The following is an 18,057-nucleotide window of genomic DNA, read 5'->3' as shown; positions in this document are numbered from 1 at the left end:
CAAGGGGGAGGGAGGGGGGAAAGAGAAGGCCTTAACTACCTGGTTTTTGGCCTTTATGAGGTTGGATGCGTCGCAGTAGGCGAAATACCTGCTCGTGAGACTACCACCCCGAGTATCTTTGAAATCACCACCAATTACAACCCAACATCTACCTGCTACGACTATGGCTACTGCTGATGATGAGCGACTCCGACCACTTACAGATTGGGATTGTTTGGGTAATGGTCGAGTAAAGAAATGAGGATAACAAACACACCACCAAGGCCCTACGACGCCTAGGACGCCCTACACCACGCACCACCGTTACCAGAAGGATTCGCAAACCCTCTGCATACCCCGTCGTCTAGCGGCAGGCGATGATTTTCATGGTTTCCCTGCTACTGCGTGGACTTCCTTTTTCCTCCTGGTGCAGAACCGAGTTAGATGGTTAGCGTGCGTATAACGCAAGCATCTGGTGTGGAGGAGATGGCCAGTGATGCCAAAGCTCCATTCTGTGACACCGAGTTACCTGGACTTGTTAGTGGGCGAATCCTTGAGACGATGGGAGACGATTGCGACTTCAAACATAGTATCAGATGGTGGTGAAGCAGGACTCGCTTGGATGCCATGTTTTGTCAGGTTTGGCGCCGTCGGCGCTCATAAACAGAGGTTCGGTGCCCCCACCATCTGGGTTTCACCGGCAAAGTTACTTGCAGATGGGCGTGCTAGGGGCTCACTCAAGCCACTGGAGCTTATTAGTGAGCACTTCGTAGTGAACTAACCCTGAGAGCCACCGAGAGCCCTGGAAAGTGGACAACCAACAACCCCTGGAGTGCCCCTCATACCTCACAGCGCAGCCAGGGGCACAGAGACATGCAGACGGCTGGAGCCGGGGTATCCAGTCAGTGCCAACAAGTCTATTAGGCAAAGCCTGGAAGCTAAATGTGCAGGAACAACAGAGCAAATCGACAACAAGGCTTGACATGTGTAAGATCGGGGCTAACTGTGAAGGAGAGAAAAAAGTGGTAGTGTAGTATTCTATCCAAGTGCCCAGTACCCAGAATCGACGTTTTGGGTATCAGTGTGCGCCCGGTGACATTCAGCCAAGGGCGTAGTTGGAAGCTCAGGTCACACCGCCCGTTGACGCATCCTTAACTACAAACAACACTTGCGATTTATGTTCTCGAGCACCAGGTACAATCTTCCATTCAGAGAGAAAGTCAATGAGGAGGCCTGATGCGTACCCGAAAAATCCATGTCTTCGCAATGCCAAGCAGATCAGCAGATCAGCAGATGAGCTGCAGCTCGCATGCGTCGCCCTCTAACAACCCTGGTGAACGAACTCCCCCTTACACTTCAATCAATCTGCCGCGATCATCGACGACTAAATCAACCCATCTCCTTCAGGCTCACCCCATTCTCCACCTCCATCATAGCAGTATCCGTATTGTCCGGCTGAAAACAAATGTCACTCGTGGCAGGACCTGGGGTAGGGGGATCGCACTCCATCGTGCCGGAGGATGTCAGCCTGGTGGTCGAAAAACATGTCAAGTATATTCAACTTTTGGATACCGTGCGTCCATGTGAGTACTTTACACTGTACAAGATGTTGATACTTTGTGCCAGCGAAAAGATGAGCTCGACTACTGGTTGACCGAACATCTAAGATTAAACGGGGTATATTGGGGTCTGACGGCGCTTCACCTCCTGGGCCATCCCCATGCTCTACCTCGTGACAAGACGTTACAATTCGTCTTTTCTTGCCAGAACCCGGATGGAGGTTTTGGTGCTGCTCCTGGCCATGACTCCCACATGTTATACACAGTCAGCGCCGTCCAAATTCTTGCCACAATCAATGCGCTACAAGACTTGGAGTCGCCACAAAGAGGAGGAAAGGAGCGGATAGCAAAATGTACCCGATCTCGCATCTTACTAAGTTGAAAATGGCATTGCTGATAACTTCGCAGATATTGCGAGCCTTCAGGACGTCAACACTGGTACTTTCGCCGGAGATGAGTGGGGTGAGACAGACACACGTTTTCTCTACGGTGCCTTCAATGCCCTTTCCATACTAAACATGATGCACCTGGTGGACGTGGACAAGGCTGTCTCCCACATTCAGGCCTGCGCAAATTTTGATGGAGGGTTTGGCCGTTCGCCAGGCGCCGAGTCTCATTCCGGCCAAATCTTCACTTGCCTCGGGGCATTGACCATCGCTCGTCGGCTAGACATTGTGGATCATGATCGACTGGCTGCTTGGCTAAGTGAAAGACAACTTCCCAATGGTGGGCTGAATGGCCGGCCAGAGAAACTTGAAGATGTGTGCTATAGCTGGTGGGTTCTTAGTAGCATCGCAATGTTGGGCAAACTTCATTGGATTGATGCTTCAGAACTGATCAAGTTTATTCTGAGGTGTCAAGACGCCGACCAAGGAGGATTTGCGGACAGACCTGGCGATATGGTGGATGTTTTCCATACGGTATTCGGCCTCGCAGGTTTGAGCTTGCTGGGCTACCCAGGGCTCGTCGAGGTCGATCCTGTGTAGTAAGTCCCCCAGCGACAGCGTCTTTTCTCGTACCGGACTAAAATTGGGACCTTTCAGCTGCATGCCCCGAGCCATCACCAAAGCCTTGCCATACTGGAAAGAATGATGAATTGTCCATGGTGACAATCCTCTTGCTATCTAATAACCCACTTGAATTGGCACTTGAAAGTTGGGATACAAGGCAAGAGAAGATCAAAGCTTCACCACGGCCTATATCCGCTTCATCACTCTACTGTCCTTGTTCTAGAGGAAGTATAGACCTGGTGACACAATTGGAGATATTTGATCAATATGGACGGTATGCGGAGGGCAAGTCTCATCCAATGGTGACCCAAATGAGCCTGAAGCCGCGTCTTCTAAGTCTCGCAGCCAGCTTTTCGTGGCGATTGATAGACCCAAGATGCTAGCGAGCGTAATTAAGGAGGCTCCTGCCTTTCCAGCGAGGCGATGAGATGGTAAGAGGCCAGGTTGGGGTTTCCTCATTCTCCGGGATGCGGTGCACGAACTTTCTCCTTTCCCTCTCTTCCCTCCGCCGTTCAATGCACCTCTTGCTTCCTCACGCCGCCACAACTCCCCTTGCTGGGCTACTTCTCTCCGCCCATTGTGCTCCCTTCTCTCTTTCTTGTTCATTCATTCATCCCGTTCGGAGTGCAGGAAGAAGATACGGTTCCCCCGCATTTCGTCCCTGTCTCGAAGGCTTTTGTGCTGTTGTCCCTGTCGTGCCAATTCTGCCTCACTGTTTCCTCACATCCCTTCTATTTCTTCTCCCGGCAGCTACATGCGCCATCATGGCTCTGGCCTTGCTGAACTGCAGCATCTGCCCAGGCCAACCCTCTTTCAGTGACACCTCCCACTTGCTCACTCACGTCAGTTCCAAGGGACACCTATCCGAGTTCCACAAACTCCAAGTACGCAGCTACCAAGACATTGCCGCCGGCGTGGAACTGGCTAAATACAACCACTGGTATCAGCAACATGATATTGACAGACTGCTTTCGGAGAGAATGCAAATGAAAGAGAACAAGCAAGCCAAAAAGAAAAGAGCTTCAGCTGCGACACGAAACACCTGCGAACCACAACCTGGAATATTTGACCATGTACAATTGAATCAACCGTTGCCTCCAAGACGACCGGGGAGACCAAAGGCCCAGACCCAGACCCAGACCCAGCGGAGAAGCACTCGAAATAAACAGGCAACACGAGCCGTCGACGACAGTGACTCGGACTTCAGCCCTGTCAAACCTTCTAGGTAAGCACCTCTCCTGAAAGTCTCACCAGCCGACACTGATCAAGTACTTCAGACGCAGAACAAGTCGACTTCAAGCTTACTCTCCTATCAAGCAGTCCCCATTCTCTGACGATGACTACCCCTCCCGTAACGAACGTCCAGCTGAGGATGACCGGCCAGCTCCAGTTCTTGCCACACCAGAGCATATGAAGCTGAAGGGAACCGTCTGGCCAGGCATGGATCTTTTTGATGCTGCCACGCAGGAGATGCAGCAAAAACGCAATCAGAAGAAGGACGCTTCCGTTCTCAGACGCATGGAGAGACTCGCTGCCTTGGTTGAACCCACCGAGGTCGTCTTCTCACCTCGCGGCACGAATGTTCTGAAAGCGAGACACATTGATGACCTTGAAGATGGGAGCAGTTTGGTAGAAGGCGAGACTCCCGTTCCCAAAGTCAAGCAACCTCCTCGACCTCGCAAGAGAAGGCCACTTGCGGAAAAAGACGTCAATGCGCCTCGGCTGGTGAAACGCAAGGTCAAAGCTGGTGTCCCAAAGAGATATGCTGATCTTCCGTTCGCCCAGGGGTTGCCTCCCCTTCCATACCTACCAAGTTCATCCACGGGTGACTCTTATGGATTGGGTTCTCGCTACTTCCCAACTGAAGATGAGGAAGAAGACATCAAACCGGCTATGCAATCCCTTGCCCCTCACAAACGGCCTCCATTCGAAGTCTTCGCCGACGGAAGTCCCACCTATCATGCAAGCATGTCGAGGAGCGGGAATCGAAACCCTCTTCAATCTGGAAGTCGAGGCTATGGTAACACCACTTTCCAGCAACTACCCAAGGTTTCCACGCCGTGGCTTCATCCACCATATCAGTCCGCCCTGCAATTTACCGACCCCTTTGCATCCTACCGACCTGTATCTCAGGAATATCACGCATTCTACGAAACACACATCGAAAACGAGAATATGCCACCTTTGCCTGGACCTCCACTCACCTTCCGTGGAACAGGGACAAACCCACTGGCATGGAAATCTCCTGTGCGACCACCAACCGATCCAGGACTTCCGCCATCCGACTCCCCCTTTGGCAGTATCTTTACGCTGTTTCCCGGTGGATCACCAGATGATGACCCCTTTGTGATGACCAAGAATCCTTTGGCAGGAGCGTTGCCACACTTGGAAAGCGAGCAACCACATGTCCTGGTCAAGGAGATGTCGATCCCACTGGCAAACACAGGAACTTCGAATGACGCCGAGGCATAAAGGAGAAGGAGATACGACCCCTTTCCTCCGGGAATGGAACAGCGTGCCATAGATTCCGCAGGAGGCGATCTCGATCTTCTTTAGCCAACAATTCAATCAGCGAAGCAGAATATAAGAGCGGCATAGGTATCACGAAATCGCCCACACTCTCTTGGAAGCTCTACCGAATCTCGCGTATCAATTGCTTTGGAGCACAGACTATGTCAAAGGGAGTTCAGAAGATGGTGGTATCGGAGATAGATGACCTATGAGATATTGGACTGTGAAACTCTTTGATGGTGCATGACTTTGATATGTGCAACGGCGGCATAAATACTCAGTGAGCCCTTAGCCACTGGTTGCATGTTTTTAGACACATCGTCAGCTAATCCAATTCCACACTTCATCAGTAGATCATGACGCTGGCGACTGCTGTAGTACCAGTGACCTCGTGTACACCCTCGATATCACCGCGATCCAAGCCGGGCCCACGTTTGAGGCAGGCTCGTTATCCAAGACTTATAACTGCGACCATTGCGCGTATTCTACTGGTGCATTGCTGGCCCTCTCTCCTGTAACCTTCTTCTGATTTCGGTACTGCTGATTTTAGTCTCAAAGGTCGTCTTTTGTTCCTCGTCCTTGGTCAGCTCGTCGTCTAGTCCAACGCCTGCATCCAAGACATCGACCTCAAAAATTTCCAGGGCTTTCCAGCCCTTTTCCCTCCTCTTGTCGTTGACGGCCTTCCCGCCACTGCGCGTCTCGGCCGAAATTACCAATGCAGTGATATCCGGGTCTGTAATGGTAGGCCCAAACGGATCGGAAATCTGGGTGTAGTTTATCGTTATGTCTGCCGCGCTGTTGCTTGTATTCACAGTGGAGGGGTTGGGGAGATGGTATTGGACCCGGACGACCTTGCCATTAGGGCCCGGTTGGTCAATATATTCGGTGGCGGAGGGACTATTCCCTGCTGTAGTTGTGCCCGTGCTTGGCCTGCGAGGGTAGAACGCCAGAATGGAGTCTATGAAATCCGCGGTACGTTGTTGTCGGACATCCCATTGTTCGACTAATGAGCCGTACTTTTTGTTAACGAGCAGCTCGTCTCCGGTGATACCCACCGTGATCAATCGGGATTCGTTCGACTTGGGGTTGGGAGATTGAGCTGGCTCTGCCGTGAGAATTGTAGCGGTTAGGAGCAGTTTGTGGCCAATGTGTACGTGGTCAAATGTACCGCCAACAGCCACAGATCGGTGGATCGGAAGCGGTCCGTCTTCGATGATTGATTCTGTGTGTTTTTCAGAGGTGCTTTCGGGATGATTAATCGCAGGGCCACTCTGGAGACGGTGAATGGGTGGTAGTGGCGGAGGGCTGGACCTGGAGTTCCATATTCTGATCACTTGCTGCAGGGTGGCCTCTTGACCCTCGCCTTCGACAGAATAGAGAGCCGTGTAAGATCGGTCAGAGAGGGCGAATGTCTTTATGTCCACAATTGGTCCGGAGAGATATTGCTTGCCGACAACATTGTCGGGCAGTTCATCCAGCCGAGCTTCCAAGATGAATATCCTCACATCGATACCGCCAGGGAAGTCGAGGTCGATCCCTTTCTGAGCGGCGACGGTACAAACAAGGCTGTACGACTTCTTCAAGAGGTCTTGAATGAGGGGAAACACAGTGGCGCGTGAAGTGTTAGTGCTCACGGGATAAGATGAAGACAGGACCAGACCGATGTCCAGACGGGAGGTGGAGTCTTTGTCGGCAGGGACAAGCTTGGGCAGTAAGGACTCAAATGTGATTTTGTACGCTGAGCTGAACGAGGAGGACGATGGAGACGGAGCCAGAGCCGGCAAGAGAAGTAGCGAGACACCCTGCGCCATTGTTTCACGGACTCTGGAGGGACAACAAGAATGATATTGGGAGGGAAATTAGGAAGCTGTATAAGAGCAGGGATCGTTCCGTGCACACTGTCGTCTTATAGCATTCTCTGTCTTCCACGGAGAGTGATCATTCTATCGTCAACGTCAAGAACATATGTACCGAGGTGAGTGAGCACCGGGGCTATTTTCCCGCAGCCCGCATGTCCTGAGGTTGTCTTGTGCCCAATGACTATCCGGAGCGCATGCGCCCCCTCCTTACCTCGTCCTGCGCCCTACGCCATTCCCGCCCCTACTAGCGATCCCCTCGCGCTTAAGCGGCTGACAATGGGGAGCCTGAAGCATGCCCGGGCCATGCCTGACAAAGACACGCTGCCGCCCTTGCGCTCGTGTGTGTGTGTGAACGGAACACAGGTTACAATGTAACTGGACTGATTCTCACCGCGCACGCAGAAACACAAATTTGGTCCGCATGTGCTGATACTCTGCCTCGCTGTTCCCTTTACCTAGTATGCCATTCCACATTCCTCACCACCAGCACCAACTCTCTGACCCGCAATTCTCCCACGACAACTACTACAGCGCCGTCAATGCCATTTACTCTGCTGGCCAGACTGTGACCTCCGTCGGAGCCCCAAACCCTCAATACTCAAACCACCAACCCGATCCGCCCACCACGGCTCCCGAATCCAGAACCTACCTACCTCAATCGCAGCCAAACACCAATGGCAACGGTACCGTGATTCCATACCGTCCTGGTCCTCCGCCGTCCGCGTATACAAGTGTGCAAGAGGCCCAGACCGGCCAATACCAGCCAGGTCTGAGGCGTTCTTTGACAATCGGTCGCCAGCAGGCCGACGAACTGCATTTGAATCAGCAAGGCACGGCGATGAGCGACGTCCACCACTATGGTGCACCGCCAGCCTACACAGGGGAAGCACTGTCCATCAAGATCGAGCCCTCTACGCCTCAGCATCCTAGCAGCGTTGCCAGTCAGCCTATCCCGGGCACACTACAACCAGGCCTTGCAAGCAGACCCGCGACTCTAGCCGCCAGCAATACGGCTCCTACTCTACCTACTTTACCTCAGATATCCACTCAGATGCAGCAACAACAACAGCAGCAGCAACAACAACAGCAGCAGCAACAACAACAGCAGCAGCAACAACCTCCTCTATCCGCAAGACAGCCACTGAATCACACCCACTCCTACTCTCGGTCCAGCCCCGGCGCCATGGACCAGCCAAAATACAAACCATTCTCAGATACTCCCGATCAGAGTAAATATCCCTCTGCCCCAAACTCATACATGCCACAGACTCCTCAAGGACCCCCCTCATACTCTCCGCTCGGACTAGCGGACATCAGACCGAGGACAGACCCGGCTTTTACAGACATACCTTTCAGTCCGGGGGTAGCGCAAGAGAACGACATTATACAGTACCCTCAAAACAGCAACTATATTGCGCCTTGGCCCATCTACGCAGCGGATTGGTGTAAATGGCCTCCTCGGTCCAGCAACGGTTCGGCAGGCAAAGTGGCCATTGGCAGCTATCTGGAGGACAATCATAATTACGTGAGTATTAACCATTGCTGGGAAATCAGAAGGATTCTGGTGATTGACATTATCGGGGTAGATTCAAATACTGGACACTCAAAGATCGCAAATAGACCCAGAGAACCCCCACGGTGAGCGAGGCCTGGAGTTTATCAAAACCGCAGAAGCTACACATGCATATCCTGTAACTAGGATATTGTGGGAACCGCCTTCATCAAACAAGCAGACGACGGATCTATTAGCAACATCCGGTGACCACCTTCGATTGTGGTCTCTGCCGAACGACCAACACTCGTATCCGTCGAATTCAGTCACCAGACCGACGAACAGCAAGACCCCTCCATTACAGAAACTGTCACCACTTGCCTTGCTCTCGAACTCGAAATCTCCCGAACACACTGCACCCATCACCTCGCTGGATTGGAATGTGGTGCAGCCCTCACTGATTATCACCTCGTCCATCGACACGACCTGCACCATCTGGGACATTCCCACGCTTACGGCTAAGACGCAGCTCATTGCACATGACAAAGAAGTCTACGATGTGCGGTTTTGCGCGAACAGCGTAGATGTGTTTGTCTCGTGTGGTGCAGACGGAAGTGTGAGGATGTTTGATCTGAGAAGTCTCGAACACAGCACCATTATTTATGAGCCATCGGAGAAGCAGCAGCAGGAGAAGAACCGTAAGTCTCGAGCGTACATTACCCATACATCCGTCAAGCTAACCTGCGCAAAGCACAACTGGCCGATCCTCTTTCCGCCTCACCAACACGGGCATCAGGTTCGGGGGGGATATCGACGCTCTCTTTTCCGCCTCCCTTGCTCCGCATCGCGGCTTCTCCCCACGATGCTCACCTGCTTGCCACCTTTAGCCAAGACTCGAACATCATCCGTGTTTTGGACGTCCGGCAACCTGGCCAGGCCTTACTTGAATTGAAAGGGCACGGTGCCGCCGTGAACTGTATCGATTGGAGCAATTCGCAGCGCGGCGTACTCGCCTCTGGGGCAGATGATTGTTGTGTGTTGCTCTGGGACCTCATGGGCTCGAGTGCGTCGACCGGACCGAATAGTGTGCCAGGTGGTGTAACAAACAGCAGCGGCGGGGGCCAGGGACAGGGACAGGAGCGAGGCCCGTCGGCAGTCTGGGAGTGCAAGTTTGAAGTGAGCAATTTGAGCTGGGCTCCGACAGCGGGTACGCTCGGGGTCTGTGGTGGAAAAGGATTTTGGGGCGTACAGTTATGATGAATGAGTCCCCTTTATTGATGAGATTATATTTGCCAACATCCAGGGAACTTGGGGAGCACACACATGGGCGAATATGTATCTCGATACTGAACGAGCCGAGAGAGTCATGAGCTGAGATGTGGCGGAGACGAGATATGAGATGGGACTTGAGCTACAGGTACACAGGTACTAGGAGAGACAATCCCGCCTGCTCCAGAGATATGCTGATGAGCCAGATATGTGCGTGATACATAGGTCACTCTCAGTCTGTTTTGGAACCAAAATCGAAAGCGTGTGAAAAGAGTCCAACGGAGTACTTTGATAACCCCTGCATTCAGCGAGAGGCTTTCTTCACTCGCGACGAGAACAGAGAGAGGGAGAGGGAAAGAAGAGCATGGCAAGGCGAGGCAAGGCGCAATCAGGTACAATACGGCATGAATGTCATTACCAAGACCAAATCCATGGCCACCATCATTACCATCGACACCACCCCAGTCTCGACATCTTCCAGCCAGTGAAACTCTAGACACGAATGGCAAGCCATGTCCGTATGCATATGCATACTTATGCTGTGCGTATACCGTATATGTATATGTATATAGTGTATGCTAGTATGTATGTATGGTCTATATAAACAACTTCCAGCCTGCCTACCTACCAAGATAGCTAGCCAGCCAGCCAGCCAGACAACCAACCACCCCCTTTTCGAGTCTCTCTCTATATATGTCCTTACATGTAGGCTTGTAGCAGTTGTTTTTATGTATTCATCGTTGATACCATCTATCCATCCATCTATTTGGAAAACATGTCTATAAAGTATGAATGTATCCGTACTCTCTTTTGCCGTTTTGGGGGTTCCACCAAATGTCGGATATCAGTTGTTAGAAGTGTGTTAGATGGGGGTGTGGTTGAAGCATCAGGAAATACTGATTGATTGATTGACCACGGCATCCAATTGAATGTATCGGATCGTATCGCAGGAGTGTAATATCACATGAACGTTGTCTTCTCAGGCTCTCCTCCCACCTAGCATTTCTCAATTCGCCTTGATTTTGCCGTTGGCGACGACCCCATTCCCTTCCCCTTTCAACCCACTTCCACCCGAGATACTGGCCCGTCTCCTCCGTTCCGCCTTGGAATTCACATACAGGGCCCTCTCGGCCGCCTTGAGGACTTCATCTATCAAGATGACAGGCGCTGAGATCCATAGCACGGCCGCCCACTCATCCCACCCCAGAGCTTCAATGGAGAAGAGGCCCTGCAGAATGGGTGTGTACAGAATGGCAAAGTGTAGGACCATGGAGAGACAAATTGCGTAGATCAGCTTCATATTCTTCCAGAGCGGAAGTTGAAGCAAGCTTTCCGACGAGCTGAGGGCATTCATTGCGTTGAACATCTCGATCACAACCAAGATGGACAAGGAAACGGTCGAAGCGGTGCGCGTTGACACCGACGAAGGTAAAAATATGGCGCAGTCGACATTCTCAAAGATTGAATTGGTTGGTGAACACTTGTGGAAGCTTCGAAGTTGTGTGAAGCTGATTCCAGGGCCAGATTGGTAGAACATGAACCACCAGACATAGCCAAAAACTGTAGCAGCACCCACATATGTGCCAACGACCATGTATCGGAAGAATAGCCACCCAGACACGAGGGGCTCATCGCGCTTTCGCGGAGTCCGCCGCATCACATCATGATCAGCCGGATTGAACGAGAGAGCCGTGGCTGGAAGACCATCCGTGACCAAATTCACCCAGAGAAGCTGGACCGGAATCAAGGCTTCGGGTAAGCCCATGGCAGCGGTCAGGAAAATCGAGACCACTTCGCCAATGTTAGACGAGATGAGATACCTGATGAATTGCTGGGTATTGCTGTAAATGGTGCGGCCTTCTTCAATGGCAACCTCAATCGTGGCAAAGTTGTCATCCGCAAGTACCATGTCGGCGGCCAGTTTCGCAACGTCGGTTCCGGTACCCATGGCCACTCCAATGTCAGACTTCTTCAGTGCTGGGGCGTCGTTCACGCCATCACCCGTCATGGCCACTACCTCGCCAGCTTCCTGCAAGAGGTCGACAAGTTTCGACTTGTGAGTGGGCTCGACACGAGAAAACAGAGACGCGGTCTTTGCAGCCTCGAGCTTTTCGCTTTCTGTGAGAGAGTCAAATTGTCGACCAGTGAAGCTCTTGCCGGTGATATCTTCATCTGGTTGGAAGATGCCAATTTGTTTACAGATCGTTTCGGCAGTATTCTGATTGTCACCAGTTATCACAATCACCCGGATCCCTGCTTCTCTGCACTTCATGATGGACTTGGCCACTTCTGGGCGAGGCGGATCGAGCATGCCGACCAGCCCGATCAAGGTCATGTTCTGCTCCAATTCGGCATACGCTTTGTTGCTCTTTGCTGTGTGCAGGAGCGCGTTTCCGCTGACGCTTTCGACGCTGGCCAACGCCAGCACGCGAAGACCATGCCGCCCGTATGCAACGAGTTCCTGAGCCAGGAGCGCCTGGTGCCGCTTGTTGATAGGTACTTTCTTGCCGTTGGACCCCAGTATGACATGAGAGCAGCGTTCAATGATCGATTCGGGGGCACCCTTGACGAGAAGCTTTTGTGCTGGGCCTGTTCCGGCCAGCACAGACATGCTCTTTCGATCCCGCGAGAACTCATACATTGCCTGCAGAGGAAGCTTTTCCTCATAGTACTTACTGGCAAAATCTACTCGCTCAGCGCCAGACAAACTGGCTCGAGTTTTGTTCTTTGCCGCATCATCGGTGCCAATCTTCTCAACCAGAACGCGAAGAGCTCCCTCAGTAGGTTCTCCGATGCTTGCATACGTGTCATTTTTTGCGTCGTATGACAAATGAGCCTCGTTGCAAAGCGCCAGGACTTCTGACATTTGCTTGATGGTGTCCGAGTTTACTGCAGCATTCTCGAGCTTCTTGCCATTGCGGATGAGATCTCCAGTCGGGGCGAAGGTGGTTCCGGTGACTTCAATTTCCTCCAGGTCATCACCAGACTCACTGAGATAGACAATCTTCGCAACACTCATCTGGTTGGTCGTGAGAGTACCGGTTTTGTCGGAGCATATCACACTGCAGCTACCCAGCGTTTCGACCGATGGCAAACTCCTGACGATGGCGTTCTTAGCCGCCATTTTTCTCGTGCCCAAAGCGAGACATGTTGTGATAACCACGGCGAGACCTTCTGGGATTGCAGCAACGCCCAATGACACGGCAATTTTGAGGTAGTAGATGGCACCTTTTGCCCAGCTTCCACCGTGCGAGGGATCATTGAAATGTTGGATGTTGATCAGCCAGACCAATATGCAAATTACTGTAATGACCTTGGCTAGGGTGTCGCCGAAATCATTGAGCTTCTCCTTGAGTGGCGTTGGCTCCGAAATTTGCGAGGTAATACTCTCGTGGATGTCGCCTATTGCCGTGGAACTACCAATAAGAACGACGACGGCGGTAGCGTGTCCCGTCACCACAGTTGTACCAGAGAAGAGCATGTTGACCTGATCTTGTTTGACAGCCTGCACATCGTCTATGGCTTTGCAATCCTTGCTCACACTCTCGCTCTCGCCTGTCAAAATGGCCTGGTCGACGGCGAAACTGTTGCTTTGAATGGACAACAGTCGACAGTCGGCCGGTATCCGATCTCCAATGGCGACTGTAACAATGTCTCCTGGCACAAGCTCCTCTGCCTTGATCTTCTGGACGTGTCCATCCCGAATCACCTTCGCTTCGTTTGCGGAATATTCTTGTAACGCTGCAATTGCCTTTTCAGCACTGCTTTCTTGTGTCACACCGACGATCGCATTCAAGATCAGGATTGTCAAGATCTGGAGGTACATGTATTAGTCTGGGCCAGCTCGCAGTGGGATCCGGTTCAACGTACTACCACAGGGTCGACAAACGCAGTCCAGTCGTCCGACTCTTCAAACAGGGCCAGGATGAAAGATATAGCAGCCGAACCCAACAGTATGAGAACTAGTTGGTCTTTAAACTGTTCAAGAACGAGTTGCCAGAGGGGCGTGGGAGGGTCTTCTGGGAGAGCTGTTGCGCTTTGTTAGCGTTTGACGTGTTCCTCTTTCGCCGTGGTAAACTCACAGTTGCTTCCATATCGTTTCCTGGATTCCGCGACTTGCGCAGACGACAGACCGGCTGCTTCAGTGACATGAAAATGGCTCAGCACCTCTTCTGTGCTGCGAACATATGCGTGTTCCATATTGGAATGATCGGAAGCGAACGACTATGAGAGGGAAAAGAAAATGAGGTTGCTGATAAACGGCCTGAGAAGATCCATGCACCGCCAACCGTCTAAATAAAACCCACTGGATATCACAGATAAACGACGAGGGGCTGAAATCTATATAGCAGGTCTATGGCGAAAGGAGTGACTAGGGGCAGTGAATTCGATGGAAAATCGGTTGCCCCACGTGGTGAACTGGACACGGTGGACACAGTTCAATAATCATCGAAAATTCCAGATGCCGGCCAGAGGAAAAAAAAAAGCAACCTGGCCGCTCTGCGTAGGGCGAAAATACGAGCCCGTTTTGGAGGCGTTTGGGGTACATTCCCAATAGAAGCAGTAGCGGCTACACAGGTCAATCAGAGTGGTTGCTCTACAATTTCGATTTGCCCTACATCTCAACGGTTAGAACTACTTGAATTAGGCGAAGTTGCTTTGGGGGGAACTACGGAGGGTGGACTTATGCACGAGTATGTGTGTACGGAGGACCAAGTGAGAGGCAGGAAACTGTCCAGTAGTAGTTCAGGGTATGATGTACCTCGTACCGTGCAAGTTCTTACTCGAAGATACCTCTTGGGGGTCTTTCTGCTGCCTATCAATAACAAGCCTTAGAGGCTCAGAGGGAAGGCCCAGAGTGGTGAATCCTGAAACCTGTCACCAAGGGGTTTCAGGCGCTGGCGTCAAACAAAATGAATTGTTCGTCACCTCCCAGTGGTAGGCCTCACTAGCCCTTGTGGTAGGCCCAGAGCGCCTAGAGCGGTTAGCGCCAGCAGTGCCTGGGTGACTTAGTGATGCTCTAGCCTTTTAAGCATCAAACTGCCTTATGAGCCGTCACTCACAAAACCATCAATCTGCAACCTGGGCCCCGTTTCCCATCACCAGATATTCAACTCGTCCTTCGATTTTCATCCCCCATCTCCCAATCTCTTTCCTCGTCCACATCTGCACAACCCATTGACAACTCCCTCCTCTTGTCATCAATTCTCCCCGTTCTTTACAATGGCTACCGACGTAAGTGCTGCTACCCCCGCCTTCAGGTTCAATCTCAGCTCGCTTTCACTGTTGATCCTGAATCCCCCGTCGATATTGTCATTGATAAGACTGTATGCTGACATGAATGCGATTTGTAGCGCGAAAGGTATCAATGCCTCATCCCCGCCACGGTTGATCGATTCACTGATGTCCTTCCAGTAAAACATTCCTTGCGAGGCTCTGTGAACAGGCTGAGCGCTACGATGAAATGGTCAACTACATGAAAGAGGTGGCCAACGTATGATTACACCTTTGGACAGATATTCGGGGACAGAATGGGCTGACTCATGGCAGATGGGCGGCGAGTTGTCTGTTGACGAGAGAAATCTTCTTTCCGTTGCGTACAAGAACGTGGTTGGAACCAGACGTGCCTCCTGGCGCATCATTTCCTCCATTGAACAAAAGGAGGAATCCAAAGGGTCTGACAAACACGTTGCCACGATTCGCGAGTACCGCCAGAAGATCGAGAGCGAACTTGAGAAGGTCTGTCAAGATGTTCTCGACGTCCTCGACAAAGCCCTCATTCCAAAGGCCGAATCGGGCGAGTCCAAGGTCTTCTATCACAAGATGTACGTCATTCCCAAACTCTCAGAATGCCTTAAACGGGACTAATATGGTGAACAGGAAGGGAGATTATCATCGATACCTGGCTGAATTCGCTTCTGGCGAGAAGCGCAAGGTTGCAGCCACTGCCGCTCATGAGGCCTACAAGGTATGACAGATGCCCTCCTGGACACACAAACATTTCGCTGACCCCCTGCTTGCAGAATGCTACCGATGTAGCACAGACTGAACTCACCCCTACCCACCCTATCCGTCTCGGTCTCGCCCTCAACTTCAGCGTCTTCTACTACGAAATCCTCAACTCCCCCGATCGTGCCTGTCACCTTGCTAAACAAGCCTTCGACGATGCCATTGCCGAACTCGACTCGCTGTCCGAGGAATCGTACCGCGACAGCACGCTTATCATGCAGTTGCTTCGAGACAACTTAACATTGTGGACGTCGTCCGATGGGGGTGAAGGTGAAGCTGGTCCCGCTGGCGACGCTCCCAAGGAAGAAAAACCCGCCGAGACCGGTGCTTCTGCTGAGACTGCAGAGAAGTCAGAGGCCGCTCCGCCTTCCTAGAAAGAGTTCCAACAGGCAGCCGTGCATTCCTTCCCGCCTTTTGGCGACTCTGGCTTAACAGCGACTCTCTACGATCTTCGGGCAGGGTTTTTGCTCAAAATGGCAGCACTCGCACTGTCCTGTCTGTAACGAGCTCGGATTCTAGGTGTTGCACAGGAAGGCGTGTGCAGTGATTTGTTCAAATGGGCCCAGATAAAGGCACAGAGAGAAAACTACCAAGACTCCCAGATCCGGGCAGACTACCTACCCCAAACTATTCCCCCCAACCATGTCGAATGCAATCCCCCCAGGCAATCCTGATTTCTTCGTTTTATTGTCTCCTACGATACCACATAGCTTTTAGCTCAGGTGGATTGATGAATGGAGTTAGCAAGCGCGTCGCGGAAAGGTCCACAATCACACTTTTGAGATCTGCAACCGTTGTGTTTTCAGTCGGCGTGTTTCTTCGTCTCATAGCTCCCGGTCGTGTCTCTGCATTCTGCATGAGCATCTTCGTCTCACACTCAGGGAGACATGTGACCTTGACCTCATATTTCCTTGGCGGCGCCACAAAGTTCCCTGGAACCCTTGATCTGCGTTGATTTGATGGCCTTAAAAAGTCATGACTTCATTCCCTCATGCTGCCCTTTGTGTCTGTTAAACCTCAACACCGCAGGGTTGACACCAATTTGACGATGGAGACCATCAGATCGTACTAGTAGCGGAATATTTCTTCAAGTTTGCTCTCAGATTTGGGCCCTGAACAAAGGTTCCTGGTGCCTTGCCTAAACTCTCTGTTGCGTCATGATCAATGAGCACCGTTCAGTACCAACTTCGCTGGGGGCATTCTTGACCTTAATGTTTCCCCCATGAACTGAGATATTTTCAAGCTCTTAGACAGTCCGGTGACAGTCCATATGTGGGATTTCTACTGTTGACCATTATATTGGTGAAACTTCTCTCTCTACGAATAGCACAGCTTTTCCCTATTTCCTTCTACGACCCAAGAGACCCTCTCACATAACCTAGCGGCAGTGCAAGACTCCCGCTTTTCCTCCCCTTCTCGCGACCTTTCGTTGAACGAGCAGCATGTCTCTTGGCCGTCGTGTAGCCCTTGGTGGCGTGGTCGTGGGCGCAGTACTGTATTTTTGGCCACAAACCTCGCCTGCAGTGCCTGGTGCCCCAGTCACCACCTTCAAAACCACCAGTGTGCAGAATATAGAAAAGGCGTATGCAAATGGTGGTGCCACATCCACACATACCAAGGCATATGGAGGCACAGTTCAAGGCCAGAAACAAGATGCACCGATGAGAGAGGGTTCAGCCACAAATAACCCCCAAGGGTATCAACAGGAAGGAATCGGAGGTGACCAGCGGCCAAATGAACCCATGATGCCTGAGAAGTTGTGGAACAAGACAATGCATGGGACTGAGAAAGGCAGATGAATGAGAGAGGTCGTTAATCCCCCTGTGGACAGAGGATGGTTAGACGGAGTCCACCGCACCGAGCAGAAGAGGATGAAAAGGAGAGCAATGCCTATTCAACAGGATTGCTGCTTTTGTCGACGGTGTTTGAACGACACTCCCTTCCGTTGTACATATCAACTTTCATCTGTTGCCTCTGAAGCAGGGCTCAAACACCCACAACCTACATGGACCATTTGTCACCAGGTCGGAACCGGCACAAAAGTTTGGACATAAAAGCTGGAAAGCCGCCAAGGAAGACTATTGATTGAGTCCAGAGAGCTTTGGTAGACTTACTGTGTGTGTACATAGATAGACATGAGTCCGCTTTTGTGGGTAAAAAAGCCTGCTAATCGAGACAACTGAAGTCTTGTGGTTGTCTCGTTGCTAGCTCTTCTCGACCTGCTGTTATGCAGGCACTCGGGGATGAGGTCCAGAGCCGAGGCGGGGAACTGTCGCTTGCATTCCTCTTTGTGGCTCGAGCCGCGCCATCACCGTGTCTCCGAGCCAGGTCACCTTCTAGCATTGAACACTTCTGGGGATTCATTGTTG

At 51.7% G+C, this 18,057-nt stretch overlaps 6 protein-coding genes across 6 annotated transcripts; 4 read left to right on the top strand and 2 right to left on the bottom strand.

The window, feature by feature from the left end:
• Nucleotides 1–1,444: 1,444 nt before the first annotated feature.
• AYO21_06674 (hypothetical protein) lies at nt 1,445–2,630 on the top strand (the record flags this gene model as incomplete). Its single annotated transcript, XM_022656633.1, has 4 exons — nt 1,445–1,552; nt 1,606–1,891; nt 1,947–2,523; nt 2,582–2,630. 4 exons carry the CDS (start codon nt 1,445–1,447, stop codon nt 2,628–2,630), a joined length of 1,020 nt encoding a protein of 339 aa, XP_022511075.1.
• A 682-nt stretch (nt 2,631–3,312) lies between these two features.
• AYO21_06673 (hypothetical protein) lies at nt 3,313–5,020 on the top strand (the record flags this gene model as incomplete). The annotated part of the gene is made up of 2 exons (XM_022656632.1): nt 3,313–3,773; nt 3,826–5,020. The coding sequence occupies 2 exons, from the start codon at nt 3,313–3,315 to the stop codon at nt 5,018–5,020; spliced, it is 1,656 nt and encodes a 551-aa protein (XP_022511074.1).
• Nucleotides 5,021–5,544: 524 nt separating this feature from the next.
• Nucleotides 5,545–6,870, bottom strand: AYO21_06672 (hypothetical protein; the record flags this gene model as incomplete). Its single annotated transcript, XM_022656631.1, has 1 exon — nt 5,545–6,870. One exon carries the CDS (start codon nt 6,868–6,870, stop codon nt 5,545–5,547), a length of 1,326 nt encoding a protein of 441 aa, XP_022511073.1.
• A 508-nt stretch (nt 6,871–7,378) lies between these two features.
• Nucleotides 7,379–9,667, top strand: AYO21_06671 (hypothetical protein; the record flags this gene model as incomplete). Its single annotated transcript, XM_022656630.1, has 3 exons — nt 7,379–8,443; nt 8,505–9,108; nt 9,162–9,667. The coding sequence occupies 3 exons, from the start codon at nt 7,379–7,381 to the stop codon at nt 9,665–9,667; spliced, it is 2,175 nt and encodes a 724-aa protein (XP_022511072.1).
• A 1,018-nt stretch (nt 9,668–10,685) lies between these two features.
• On the bottom strand, nt 10,686–13,879 carry AYO21_06670 (calcium-translocating P-type ATPase, SERCA-type; the record flags this gene model as incomplete). The annotated part of the gene is made up of 3 exons (XM_022656629.1): nt 10,686–13,493; nt 13,550–13,707; nt 13,762–13,879. 3 exons carry the CDS (start codon nt 13,877–13,879, stop codon nt 10,686–10,688), a joined length of 3,084 nt encoding a protein of 1,027 aa, XP_022511071.1.
• A 1,023-nt stretch (nt 13,880–14,902) lies between these two features.
• Nucleotides 14,903–16,062, top strand: AYO21_06669 (14-3-3 family protein epsilon; the record flags this gene model as incomplete). Its single annotated transcript, XM_022656628.1, has 5 exons — nt 14,903–15,006; nt 15,095–15,173; nt 15,230–15,504; nt 15,560–15,647; nt 15,703–16,062. The coding sequence occupies 5 exons, from the start codon at nt 14,903–14,905 to the stop codon at nt 16,060–16,062; spliced, it is 906 nt and encodes a 301-aa protein (XP_022511070.1).
• Nucleotides 16,063–18,057: the final 1,995 nt, after the last annotated feature.

The sequence above is a fragment of the Fonsecaea monophora genome (assembly GCF_001642475.1).
Source record: "Fonsecaea monophora strain CBS 269.37 chromosome Unknown Scaff47, whole genome shotgun sequence".
NCBI classification, from domain to species: Eukaryota; Fungi; Ascomycota; class Eurotiomycetes; order Chaetothyriales; family Herpotrichiellaceae; genus Fonsecaea; species Fonsecaea monophora.
The sequence above is the reverse complement of the archived record's forward strand: the minus strand, read 5'-3'. Positions and strand labels throughout refer to the sequence as shown.